This window comes from Triturus cristatus, chromosome 2_1 (assembly GCF_964204655.1).
Source record: "Triturus cristatus chromosome 2_1, aTriCri1.1, whole genome shotgun sequence".
Lineage (NCBI taxonomy): Eukaryota > Metazoa > Chordata > Amphibia > Caudata > Salamandridae > Triturus > Triturus cristatus.
The window spans coordinates 511,873,297-511,888,180 of NC_140581.1; the positions used below are offsets into that span (position 1 = coordinate 511,873,297).

General features: G+C 42.4%; 1 protein-coding gene across 2 annotated transcripts in view; it reads left to right on the forward strand.

Annotated features, from left to right (window-relative positions):
* Positions 1 to 14,884, forward strand: part of RASGRF2 (Ras protein specific guanine nucleotide releasing factor 2) — a 2,022,215-nt gene that overhangs the window by 705,811 nt on the left and 1,301,520 nt on the right. For both annotated transcript variants that reach the window (XM_085632406.1, XM_085632407.1), the window contains exon 5: positions 4,458 to 4,711. In XM_085632406.1, coding sequence (XP_085488532.1) covers positions 4,458 to 4,711 — 254 coding nt within the window. The remainder of the gene's footprint in view (positions 1 to 4,457; positions 4,712 to 14,884) is intronic.

Consider the following 14,884-nt stretch of genomic DNA (forward strand, 5'->3'; position numbering starts at 1 on the left):
CCTGAGAAAAAAGTAGTTATAGACAATTGCAGTTCATTGGCAAATGAGTGCCAGTCACTGATGTGGCAGTAGGGCAGACCAACACTTCATCAGTAGGGTGTTAGGCTTAGCCCTAGCCGGCGACAATGGGTAGCATGCCCCTTCAGAAAGGATTGCAGCGAAGTCCACACAAGTCTGAGTCAATGTAGAGTTTAGAATTACTGCAGGTGAGGTCGAACTTATATAACACATGCCTGGTATTTGAACAACATCCCACCATCAATCAGTTCAAGTGCATTCCAAATGCTTAAATATCCTGTCATTGAGGTTAGGGCAGACGTTCTTCCTTAGAGAGGATGCTTGGTAGAGGAGACCTTGCTCTGCTCCCGGAAAGCATTGTAGAAACTGGTGCCTACATGAAACCAGTCATGTGCTTTCTCCTCTTCAATAGGAATTCTTGTGTACCTCATTTAGACATACCCTAGAAACAAAGGAGCATGTTTTCCTCTCAGTTCTCTGTTGGCAAATTACTCTGAATAATTGTGATTTAGAACATGCCTGGTATTATGCTAGTAATTGTTATATGGAAGTAACAATACTGCAGCATTACTTTGCTAGTCTTCTGTTGAACAGGGTTTGAAAACAATATATATTGCTCAGAGTCACGTCTCTTTTCCTTGTTTGGAACTGATGTGCTATGACCCCTGCTTTTAAGAACTATAGTGCCTGTCATTTAAACAGAGAGTGCTATTCAAAGTTGTCTCTCTGGCATCTTAATAATACATCCAGCCACCTATTTCCAACATCCTGTTCAGCCTATGACCAAGACAGCCAGACATACTATAGCAAGACTTACAATTTGGGGCTCCACTAGTTTCCATATTTTTTCCCTAAACCAAGTCGCTGTCTAATTGGAATATGCTCTTTCAGTGTGGATGCTGCTTTTTTATATTCAGGCCTACTGGAATGCATCATTAGTGTTACTTTTCTCTGTTATGTACCCTCTGTTATCTACTGGTGTGTGCTTGACAGCCTATAGCTGTCACTTGTGGCATACAGTAAGTACTATATAAATGAAAAAAAAATAATAAGTACATGATAATGCTATATAATTTGACTGGCACTGAATGCACGTGTGACATGGTTTGCAGCCTGTGTAAGCTGATGGAACTGAAAGTCAACCAGTGGAGTCAACTAATAAGGCGCTTTGTAGTCACCAATCTGAAATTAAGCCCAACATTGGAAGGCCCTGTGATGATATCATGAGGCACAGTAAGCTGTTCTGTGTTGCAATGATAAAAACTGAAGGGAGGTTAATCTTTGTTGGTGTAAGTGATGTGTGAGATAGCTTTAACACTTATGGCGGACTTTTCATAAACATGAAACTGGAATGGACAGCAAATTGATATGGCAGTAGCTTGGAAATGTTATGATGTATTGTTTGGAAGCCACTTCTGAGTGTAAAGAGGTGTGATATGATAGGTCCAGAAGTGGTGTGTCACTAATATTAGCACCCACACCCAAGTTAACATGGTCAGAAACCTGTGCTCAAGAGTGATGGTTAACATAACGTGTATTTGTAAAGTGCACCTATAAGATCTAGACACAGGTAGCACCATTAATGTGATGATTTGGTTTAATTAAATTGGCTATTTATATGGTGCTTTATGAGACGAATTCATCTTCGCCTCAAAATACATCTGTCAAAAATCAATGTAAGAGAGGTTTGCTGATTCTGTGTATAAGCAATCCGTCTTTGAGAAAAGCTAGTAGATCAAAGCCTTCAAGATGTATAGGAGGTTTGTCTGGATATGGAAAGAAGCAGTCATACAAGTTCATGTCTATGAATGGCTGGATAAGCACAAGGAAATTGAGAAATACCATTGGCATTGTTACACTAGAGTAAACATAAATGTTAATATGTACAAATATATGCGTATGGAGATAAAGATATATATCAACCAGTGGGTAAGCCATAAAAACGGTAGGCGACCAAATTTTTCAGCGAAGTAACTTTTTTAAAATTAAAAAACCTTTTATTGAAAAAAAACATTTCATGGGGATGAAAGGGAAAGACATAAATAATTTTTGTCAGCTGCAGTTTCATATAGGTCAATACTAGACCCCCCTGAAGTGCTTGATTTCCACATGTCCAAACAGACGTGGTATGTAGACAATACAAATCAAGAACAGACCAATATCAAAGCAGATTTATCACTGTATTTTTTTCAAAGTTTATTTTCATGAAATAGAATATTATTATGGTCTTGCAGAAGCTTATGAGGTTTGTGGCCAGCGTCATCACAAGAGTTACATAGCTTTTCCACTTTCAAAAGAACAAGCAATTTAACTGCCCAGTCTCCCAACCCCCACTGTTCACCAGCTATATCATGAAGTACAACTAAATAAAAGTTTAATATTACTGGTGTTTCATTAGTGTTACTTAGTGTCAATGTTGTGCAATAAAACTTTGAAAGGAGCCCTGATACCCAGTTTGTGGAAGACCCGTGATAAAGGTATATTCCAATTAATTGCATCTGGTCATGCAGTTTTTGAACTAGTTAATTAGAATCAGGCATTAGCCCAATAATAAGGCAACCCCTACACAATGCATATGGAGCTTATTACCTTGCCTAGTCAGACATGTCACCAGTACCAGAGGATCCTTAGACACCCTAACCTAATTTTGTCTATCAAATCACAGACGTTATAGCAGTATTTCTTTCAGTCCTATCTTACGTAGGTTGTCAATGATCTTTCTTCCCTTAATAAAGTCAGACTGATGTGAGTGGATTAATTTAATTTGGGAAGTAAATCTTCAAGTTAGATCATCAAGTCGTCTACATAAACAGCTTAACATCAGTATTAATGTGAACAATTGACCTATACGACAAACCGAATTGAGGTGTTTTCCTAGGGTAGTTATGCCTGAACTCAAAAACAGTTGATTAACTTGGCTCTTGCTAATATAGCCTACCCAATAATTCATCAATACAGATGGATTTTTTTAATTGACCCTAGGAGATACAAAAGCTTGGCATTTTCAGACTCCACAATAGGAGTTTTTCATTACACCATTGTTGCTCACATAGGTGCAGAAAATCAGCTTCTTCAAGATACAAAAATGAAGTTAGAGATGACAGATCTGTTGGTAAAAGATGATAAATGCCACCGCCTTATCACGATTCTTAGTGAACGCCTAACGCGAGGCTGAAAGAATCGCTCTCTTATGCATTTCTTCCTATTTTTACACTTGCAACTCATACACCAGGAAATCCTGATTACTTAACAAGCTTGAAAGAGTTTTTAATAAAGTGTAATAATATCATTTCTGCTCTATTAATAGCCATATAACACAAATGGTTGCAGGTATTTGTGAACTTCCTCAACATTCTCTGAGACCCTTTCAGTCTGTATTCAAACTGAGTTGCCACAGCTCTATATTATTTTTTTTTACAGTCAAACTGCAGCATCTTTTAAGTTGGAGATTAGGACAATGAACCTTCACCAATGGCAGCTTAAAATATCCCAGATATTAGATTTGGGGAATTTACCACCGCCATTAAGATTTAAATACTCATGAAATCTAGGGAGGTTATCTCTTCCCCGAGACCTGGATTATGAAGGAGGGGGCGGGTGTACCCACCATCTCCTTTCTTGCTGAGCAAATTGACAATAAGATATGCAGAGATGGGAACATGATCAAGAGTGTAATCAGGCCCATGTCCAAGTCCAAGACATCCAGAATCAGTGGGCTGCTCACTGGATGTCTTTCTCAACACATCACTGTCTTGACCTGTTTCATGCCTCACTGCGGTTGAATGGCCATTGCTGAATGATGTCACATTGAATGAATGTGGCTAAAATCTGTAGGAATGGGGATTGGAGCTCTTCCCGGCCCATGTTGGGCACATGATCACCAACGAATGTAGCTTCCACACTCACAAAGTAGCTTCTAAAATAGGATTGCTGGATTCTAGGTCACCTTAAAGTTAAATATGTCTGCTCCAGCCATTGAAAAATTAAATACACCCAGGTTTTAATTGTACAATGATTTGGGGATAAAAACACCCAAAAAGAGATTGAAATGGGATGATAGTCATGTGGGATGATTCTTTTTTGATACACAGATAAACGTGAGTTGGGCATACATTTTGTGGAATGTAATTATTCAATCATATATCACCCAATATATCTATTCGGAATGCTAAAATGTAATCCTGTTGTTTTTCTTCTTGGAAATGCATATTAATAGCATGTTGCTTCAGGATCCACTAATGAGTAAGCATGTTAAAATATGAATCTGCGTTAACATGTTAATTATTTGCATTGATTACATATCGTACATTATACGCTGCACATCTAGTTTGTTCTATTAATATCACTAATTTTGTTTTTGTGTTTTTTTTATAAATCTGTTGGGCGCATTTGTTTGTGTCTCGATTTGGGAAATAAAAATTTTGTGCATCTATTTCCAGGTTCAAAGCTTCATGAGAGGATGGCTGTGCCGAAGAAAATGGAAGACAATTGTGCAAGACTATATTTGTTCTCCCCACGCAGAAAGTATGAGGAAGAGAAACCAGATTGTTTTTAACATGGTAGAGGCCGAGGCGGAATATGTGCATCAACTCTACGTGCTTGTGAATTGCTTCTTGCGGCCTCTAAGGATGGCTGCAAGTTCAAAAAAGCCTCCCATCAGCCATGATGACGTCAGCAGTGTGTTTCTCAACAGGTGGGGTTGGATGTTCTTTATTATCGTATTTTTATTTCACGCCTTATTTGCTCAATACTGGTTAACAGATACCGTGTCTGCTTATAAGAAGCAGCATCAATTTAGTCATCAGTCTGGTTTAGTCAATCCAAAGTGATGGCTAACAATACCATCTAGCTTTTCTCCATTACCATTGATAAACAAATTGTACAGCCTGTCAGCCTACCAGAAATGGAATGCACATATAACACAGTGGGCTATGTGCCTGCACCCCTTCTACAAGAAAATGTGTCCTTTGTGCCCTCATTTTAGTACATTCTCTTCTGTTGACCATACAACAATATCTTTGGCTGGTGATTTTTTATGAAATCATTACCCCAGATTTATAGGCTTTTCTTTATAATACTGACCAATTTTCCAGTGCTGTTGTTATCACTTTAGTGAGTTCACCCCATGCCACAGAGACCTGGAGCAAAGCATACTGTGGGTATTTTGATACTGTGTTTGTCCCTTAGTCAGCTACCAACAGCATTTTGCAGGAATAGACGTATTTGTTTATTTGCTATATTCTAGAGATAGGGCAATCAGGTGTTTTACAAACTACAAAGATCGTCATGGGGATATCGACTATCTCATGGACAGGTACCACTAAAGGTCAGGAAACATGATGGCTGGGTCTACAACAGAGGCTGAATTGCAGTAAGAGGGAAAGCATTAAACAGGCATCATCAGAAACTGAGATTAAACAGGCAAAACAGGGCAGGAAAATTAGGCATGACTCAGAAGTAATGGCGGAACTCATATTGTTTCAGCAAAAGAGCCGTACTTTCTATTAATTTCTGAAGATGACATGGGATAGGACCTGGCAGAGTGCTAGGGTTTAGCTATCCATTTCCATTGGAATCATCTCCACCGCATGCAAGATTACTTTATCCATTTATCATTGGCTTTGTAGACTTGTTGGTGTTAACAGGGAAGCAGTACTGGCTGCAGAATAATGTTCTACAGAAGACTGTATGCCTCGTTTGAAGGGTGCCTTGCAAGACGTAACCCTGTCAGCTGACCTCCCAGATGATGGAGCACATATTTACATTTATATTTCTTTCTTTATCATTAGTTTGTTAGAAAGAAGGGGAATTGACACATGCAAAAAAGACAAATGCACCATGATTGACCGTGCTTTGGTTAAATATTTTGAGATGGTTGATCACTCATTTGAGTGGTATATTTGTCTACAACGATTCCACCACTACAGTATGAGTTGCTTAGCTTGGAGTTAACAAATGCAGTATTAAATCCCTGGGCCATTCTTTTGATTTCTCTGTAGTACTGTAATACCTGCTGCACAAAGGCTGATAAGTCCTGCAAATATTCTTATAAATGGATCATGTATACCCTATGATTTACCTGTGCTGTATTGTTCTCTGTTTACTCTACAAATCAATACAATTTGAGTATCAAGTGGTTCATGTATAGCTGCCTAAATCACACCAAGAGGCAAGACTTATCCTGGACTCCTAAAAATCACAAGCAGGCCAAGAGAAACAACAGAGAGGCCATTATGAGGTCCTCACCTTGCTATGATGACTGGAGCACTCGCAGTGGGCATTGTCTGGCCATCACCAAGAGAACCAGTGAGCAGCACTTTCCCTCCATGCTATTGTTTTTTAAATCTATGTATTAGTTTTATAACACAGAGATGGAAGGTCCATACAAGTTGACAAACAGATGCATAGAAGTACATACATCAGGATCGGACCAGGTTGTGCAACATAGCAGTTCCAAAACAGTGCATATCAAGTACATCTTGCATAAGCCACTGAGGGCTGTTCAGTACAGTAAAACATCTTACAATGGAGAAAAAAGCAATTGTGAAAAGCGGATATAGATAGACGAAAAAGAAGAAGAAGAAGAAGGCTGACATGATAACATTCACACATCTGCGGATCTCAACCAGGGAGGGTCAGGCAGCAGTGCCTCCGCATGGCGACAGCTGACAGAGGAGTGGTCACAAATCCATAGGCAGGGATCAAAGTTCGCCAGCTACCATACCCACACATCTTGTATCTAAGCAGTAGTGTTTTGGCATGTCGCATGTGAACGCATATAAGCTTGAAATGGTTCTCAAATGTACCTGCAGCGGGATTTTATTACCACATTGATCATGGACAGAGGCCTATATGACTCACATCGCTGTGTGTCCTCATCCAGCTTCAAGATGGTGACAATTAGTGCCTCTCTAAGCGCTGGGGGTAATTCGCTTCTCTCCAAAGACTCACTATACATATTTATAAGATGAGGGGCCAAAAGGGGAGCCTACCCCTCATAGAACACAGCTGACATGCCATCCAGGCCCAGAGCTTTATATGTCGGAAGTGCTCTAATGACTTGTATGACTTCTTCCCCCATAAAAGGCTTGTCAAGAAAATGGCAATGCCCCTCATCAAGCCATAACTGCTGAATCGAATAAAAAATGCCTAGAGATCAGGGGGGTCCAGTCTGTATAGTACTATACAGAGAAGTGCAAAAGGCCACCGTTTTCTTCTGCACTGCCTCTTGGCCATTAACTAGCTCATTCCCACCAGTGCGGAGTTCAGCCATATAATCATTAGTTGAGGGCTTCTGTAGCAGGCCAGCAAGGGTCTTACCCGCTCTGTCCGCCTCCCCATATCTCCTCGGCCGTGCCTCCCTGCCCAGGCAATGTGTCTCGCATAGCCCGGCCTCCTCAAATTCGTCAATTTTACTATGTATTTTACTCATCACCTCTGTTTGCTGAGTAGCAAAATATTCATTCTCAAGAGTGCGTATTTCTTACTCTAAGCGTTTTAAGTCCCTATAGAGATCTCTTACAATTCCAGCCTGCTTAACTATGCATTCTTCCCTTATCAGTGACTTGCAAGTTTCCCAAAGCACCGATGGGGATTCCACAGTACCCACATTGTGGCTAAAAAAGTAAACCAGAGCGGCGGTGATAGCCTCATGAAATGCCTGGTGTCTCAAGGCTCCTGGCAGGAGCTGCCAAGTAAAAGCTCATCCTTGATATTCTGATATAGAGACCTCAAGTAATACTGGGGAGTGATATGAGAATGTGCTCGGTAGATGAGCTACAGCGGTCACCCAAGCATCCACATCCCTGGACGCAAGCCACTAATCAATGCGTGACCAGGAAGAATTTGACAAAGACTCACAAGTTCCTTCACACTTATTCCCATTCCTAGGGCTCCAAACATCTGTCAACCCATTGTCTATGATAAGGGATAGGAGCTGGGCAGCCGTCCGTGATTGGGGCTGCGGGAGTCGCCTGATCTGTCAAGCTGAGGATCCAAGATAACATTAAAATCTGCCTCTCCCACACCACCACCCTGGGCCCAAGAGCATCCACAAGTCTCCAGATCTCAGTAAAAGAAATCTGGATCATCAACATTTGGACCATACATAGACGCAAGTCTAAGTGGGCGTCCCTCCAATGAACCAGCCAACATCACAAATCTCCACTGTTAGCAATCCGAGTACGCCAGTGCAGTCCCTTTCTGATAATAATGGCAACCCCCTCGCATAATTAGAGTAACACCCACATATTGATCACCAATCAATCCCGCCCGCAAGCGCCTAGTAGTGTGCTTGGTCAAGTGTACCTCCTGGAGGAAGCAAATATCCGCGCATCCCACCTAAAGTACGTTACTAACAGCCTCGCCTTGCACCTTTCATTTAAACCACATGTATTCCAGGCAATCATTTTCAGAGGGGCCATGGGGTATAGCTTCAGCACGCGACTGAATGGTGCCCCTGTGTCGCAAGCTCCATAAACCCTTCTGCACAGGTTGATGCATTGTAGTGCAGCCAGAAAGAGTAGAGGAGCAAGAAAAGAAAGGCAAAGACCAAAGAGGAAGAAGCAACAAGTGAAACATCCCCAATAGCTACTCTCCCACCCACTCCAGCCCCCCCAATCAGGCTGAATGCATGCTACCCATCCCGCCAAAGCCCCATAAAGCTAGTAAAGTAAAAGAACAAGGGAATCATCCCTAAGGGAAACACCAGTCGCCCAGCACTTCCCAGCCAATGAAGACCGGGTGACTGGAACAAGGGAAGATTTCACAGCCATCGGTAGCTAGACGGAAGCACCCCACTTTAAAGCGCATCAGGGAGAATAATTAGAAAATTACCATAAGGAGTATTCCACACCATATCTTTGTGGTGGAGCTAGGCATGCCTCTGAAGCACCGCAGATCATTACCATTACAGCTAATACATTTAATAATTATCACATGTGTGGCCAGCTTCATCGTTGCCCCGGGTAAGGGTCAGGCGTGGCTAGCACAGGTAAGAGCTGTGGGGTGGAGGCGGGCAGTGTGGGGGTGAAGTTGACAGACAACGGGATAGGTAAAATTAAATTTAAAAATTCATAAAACCACTTACCTTGCGCTTGCCACATCGCCAACTCGGCAATGCAGTGAGCGCAAGATAAGTGGTTTTATGTTTTTTCATTTAATTTTACTTATCCTGTTCTCTGTTGACTTTGCCTCACCCTGCCCCGCCCCACCGCTCTTACCATGTGCCGGCTACGTCTGGTAAGGGCCGATTCAGGCTTGGCTGGTGGTAAGTCCTTGACAAACTTCGCAGCCGCCTTCGGGTCAGTGAAATATACAGTCTTACTGGCTTGAAAATTGCGCATCTTTGTAGGATAAAGCAGAGAGTACTTGGCCTCTGTTTTTTAAGAGTACGTTTCACAGGGATAAAAGGATATAGTGTTTCTTTGATATGGCATGGAGTGCTTCTCTCTGGCGAGCCTGAGGACCGTGTCTCTGTCCCTATAATTCAGGAGCCGGGCAATGAGGGGACATGCAGGGGCTACGGGAGGAGGCCTCGGCCCCAGCGATCTTTGTGCCTGCTCCACTATACACACTTTGGACAGCGTCTCCCCAAACAGAGACCACAACCTCTCCTCAACATAGTCCTCAATTTGCTTCATGGTCATAGACTCAGGAATCCCCATAATTCTGGGTTTATTTCTCCCTGATCTGGCCTCTAAATCTTCATTTTATTGCGAATGAGTTCCAGTATTTTTTCCATGTGAAGCAGCTTTTCTCTCGTGGTGTTGCCATTATCTTCTACTGTGGACGTGCTTTGTTCTAGTTGACCGATTTACTCATCCTCTGTGGACACCTTCTCCTTCAGGCGATGAAGTCTGTCAGACAAAGAGTCAATTTTGTAGTCGATAGCTGTGAGGGACTGTTTAAGGTCTCTAAACATGGCACGTATGTCAGGTTCCAAGGAAGTATCCCCTCCTGCTGTGGAGTCTGCATTCATCTCTTCCCTCAGGACCTCAGTTCCCTGCGGGGGCCCCTGCTGTTCAAAGGGTCACTTTGACTGCCTGACATCTGTATTACCCATATTGGTACCGGCCACTCGCAGGATCAAGGTAAGATCAGGGAGCTCAACACCGCACCAGCCCTGGGGGGATAGGGGGGGTGTCACCAAGGTCTGTGGTCTGTGCCAGGGAACAATTCTCACACCCCAGCTGACCCTCATCCAAGCCAGCATGCACTCCAGGGAATCCCTGCCCCCCACCCAACACTGGGCTCCCCTAGGATGCAGTCTTTCAGGCACCATCAGACCTCCAACTCCACTATACACCACACTATGCACCTGTGACGACACCTCTCCAGTCTCCACAATGAATCAAATTCAGGGCTCCAGGAGGCACACACCTACCTCGAACCAGGGAGTCCAATCTTCTGAGGGTCTAGCAATCAGGCCCCTAACTCAGCGGTCTCAACGAGCAGCTCTCCGCTCCAGGGCCTCTCACATGCCCACTCTGACGTCACAAAACCTCGGCAGGGGCCATCCACACTGGCCCGGCCCGCACCAGCTCCGGTCCATCAACGGCTAGGATGCCCGCTGCCAGCCGAGGGAGGCCCACGTGGCAGTCACCGCACTGCTCCACTAAGAGCGTGGAGCACTTTGTCGCTTCTGGACAGTGCTCGATCGGGCCCCAACCTCTGCAATAGACTCCGCTCACCTCCTGGGCCTCTGCAGCACACAGCAGCAGCCAACGCTGCACATTCTTTTGTGCGCCAAAAGACCCCACAGGCAGCTCAGTTCCGTCTTCCGTCAGGCCCGGTCACAGCTCTCACGGCATCCGCCACAACGCCCCCGGGCCCTGCACACTCAGCAATTTGTCACAGAGCATGACTTCATCACTCCTGCATGCTGCTCAACCAGTCCCCAGACACCGTAGCGAGCTCCTGTCCCTCAGCGGGCCTCTGCCATCCACCACAGTCGCCTCTGTCGCGTCCATTAATGCTGTATTTTCCCTGGTGCCCTGCAGGTTCTTGCAGGTGGACCAGCTCCCACATGTGGCCACAGGCCACAACTCCCTAGATCACAGTAGCCCTGTCATGCGGGCCCCATGCGCTCCTCTAATTGCCTCATCTTACTTTGTTGCAGTAATGGGAGCCTCTCCTCTGCATGGCCACGGCTAGCCTCAACGATGGCTGCAGATAAACGTTGGATAAACGTTCTGACCCACAGAGCCTCACAAGGTGGCGGCCATCTTGCGGCTGGGCTGTCAGGCCCCCCCCCCCACTTTCCCTCCATACTTAGTACCTCTCCAGCCATCAATACATAGAGTTCTCCTAAAGGACAAGAAGCATCTGGTGAAGAAGGTAGACAACATTCTCAAATGTTATATAGCTTCTGTAGATACTTGAAACTGGGCGCTTTCAACAGTGGGTCTTAAGACTCTGAACCTTAGTGCCATGTGTTCCACCAGCACTGGTTACCAAGATACCTCTGGTGCCGGACTCCATCTATTACTTGTTACCTCTTAACCCTAACTAACAATTAGACACCCTCTGTTTCACTTCCTGGAAAACTGAATGAAGATCCATTAGTGCAATATCCTACATTCATGGGATAATAGGATCAGCTCCAGCATGGTTTTCCCAGTGAAAGACTATGCTGGACACAACAATTAGAATTTTGTATTGGGTAATGGTAGCATAATTAATATAAAAGTTCTGAATGAAATAAGTAATATGCATTGAAAATTCATAAAACAATATTGTTACTTAATTATACAATGACCTATAGTGTAAAACTTTCAAAAACTTCCCTTACGTATTTGTTCGAATTGCATAAAGTCATTAAATGTTTCCAATTTCCATTTTATTCAACCAGTTCTGTGAAGTAGGTACATGAACTGATTTTGAGTTTTGTGTAATTAAGGATTGTGCAATCACGACGGCAATAAAGATGAATCGTCCCTTATTCTGATCTAAATTTGTTACACGCAATGATGATCCGTACAATATAATTCAGGAATCTAAATTCAAGTGACAATTAATTCATGTGTTATTAATTTCATTCTTTTCATTCTACTATGATGCAATTTTAGATCATAATACTAATAAATGCATCCAATCTCCTGTACCCTTCTGCTGATAGCGAAACGCCCTTGGGGATATTTTGGGATTGAATTTGCTGAGAACCTCAGAGGAATATGAAGTAGCCATTTAAAAAAAGTATATTCATCAAAATGTGCTCCACTTAATAATTCTTCTACAAATTGATATACTTTTAACCAAATTTTGTCCATATTCTGCAACGTAATTTATTTTTCCCATTTCTTCAAAGGGATTGGATGCCCCACACTTATCCAGCTTTCGGCTTAATCTCTTATACCATTGTCCAATCCCCTGAATACTTATCTGGACAAACAAGGGTGCTAACTCTTGATGTTTTGTTTCTAGAACTTATGGATGAATAAATAAAAAATACTTTATTTTCTAAATCAATACTAGGTTGGATTATTTAAACATCTCTCTCCCATTTGATTCTTTCATTCATTTAAATACTACTTTTTCCCATTTTCCGCATTCTGGGTTATTTATTTGGACCATATCGGTCTCCTAAATTTATCTAACCGAGATCAGTATATATTGGTAGCTTTTGATTCACGTTCACAATTCCTATAGGTTTGGCAACAGCAGTCCTAAAAGATTTGCAGTGCCTAGTGTGAATGGGGGCAGTCCATTCATTTCATTCAGATAAATGTCCTGTGTTTGCCTCCATGGCTTGCAGGGATTCAATAAATGCTTTGGGAGTTTGTCTGCAATTCAGCATCCTGTTCAAAGCTGAATTGAATGATGTTGTAGCGTGGGCCAAAAGCATGATTAAACAAGCTTTCTGCTAGGGTGTTAAGTTCAAGTCTTAGTTGGTGCCATAATGTGTATGGAGCTCAGAGAGCATTGAATAACTTGCCTAGATGAATATTGGGAGGATGCACACCATAAAAGGTTCTCTTCGGATTTCCTATGTATGTGCCTGGCTTCGATAATTTTGGGAAGGTGATGGATGAAGATACATTTGACTTGGAGAAATGTTTGACTGTTTTTTAGAGTTTCCAAGAAGTTGAAGTCAAGCTGTCTAACACAAACCCCTCTGCCGCCTCCACCTGTGAAGAGAAGGTTATTATTGTTGCTGACGGGTGGGTTCTGTGCCTGGATCAAGAAGGAACCGAAAGGTGTCTATCGACCATGTTAAAAAGCATTATGTGCCCATCTCTCTACAGCCGGCTTACGCATACACCAAGGAGGAATCAGAGTAGTGCCTCCCAGCCTCTCCCTACTTTGACTACCATACCCCCTGAACAGAGTAGTAACATTTCTAGCTCTACATCCCAGTTAGGGATGTTTGAGCTCAACACTCTATGCAGAACACTGAGTGCAGCAAACACGGCTGATGCTGGAGACACGACAGTTGCTACTGTCCATTGTAATTCCGTGGTCTACTATGAAATTCCACCTGATGCTATGCCATTTGGACTGGTACCTTTTCGAGAGCCCAGAGGGATCAACGAGGCTGAAAATGATTCTGGATACTTCTCAGAAGATTTTTCAACCCCTTTCATTGTCACTTATTGCCAAAGACTTCTTTGCGCTTGTCGGTGGTTTCATGACAAGTATATGATTCCTCTGTGTTCTATGCCTGGATCGCTTTGGGAACTTTTCTTTTTATCATGTGGTTGGCAACGATATTCGTCATTCTACTGCTACTCAACGGACATTTTGTCCATGCAAATACAATTGTATCACCTTTGGTTCATAAATGTACAGCCCCCTTCTTTATTCCACAGAACCCAAAGAGTTTTCTATGCTGTAAACATTACAGCCTATCCTGTGCCCGAGGACATAGCCTTGGGAAACGTTCCATATCAAATTATGGGACCCACTGAGACATTGCAATTGCCTTATGTGATAAAAGTTTCAATGAATGATGTTATGATACCCGGTTCTCTTTCAGATGATTGGGAGGATTTTGAGACAGTTAAAAGAATGATGTATGATTTGGAGGCATATGCTTCTTTGGATAATAAATATCCTTATTTGAACTCAGCAAACTACAAGAAATGTATTGCTATCATCACTATGCACATTATTTCGCACATAGGACTAGTTACCCAAGAGAAATACACAATTATACACAATGGAAACACTGTGAGGCTCCCCATCCCGAGATCAATCCTAATTTCTTGAAACAATTACCAAACTTTCAGAGTGCTGACAGGTCACAACCTTTAGGGCCCGATTCACAGAACTAACTTAAGACAAAATCCTAAACTTACTACCATTTTGGTATTCACAGAAGGCACTTACTCATTTCGGTATTCACAGAAGTTAGGAGTCCTAACTTTAGGACTCCTAAATGCCTTCTGTGAATACTGAAAGTCTTAAAATTAGGATTTTTCTCAGTTTAGTAGTAGTATAGTTAGGACTCCTAACTTTAGGACTCCTAAATGCCTTCTGTGAATACCGAAAGTCTTAAAATTAGGATTTTTCTCAATTTAGGAGTCCTAAGTTTAGGACTCCTAACTTTAGGACTCCTAAATGCCTTCTGTGAATACCGAAAGCCTTAAAATTAGGATTTTTCTCAGTTTAGGAGTCCTAAGGTTAGGACTCCTAACTTTCCAACTACTAAACTGAGAAAAATCCTAATTTTAAGGCTTTCGGTATTCACAGAAGGCATTTAGGAGTCCTAAATTTAGGACTACTAAATTGAGAAAAATCCTAATTTTAAGACTTTCGGTATTCACAGAAGGCATTTAGGAGTCCTAAAGTTAGGAGTCCTAACTATACTACTACTAAACTGAGAAAAATCCTAATTTTAAGACTTTCGGTATTCACAGAAGGCATT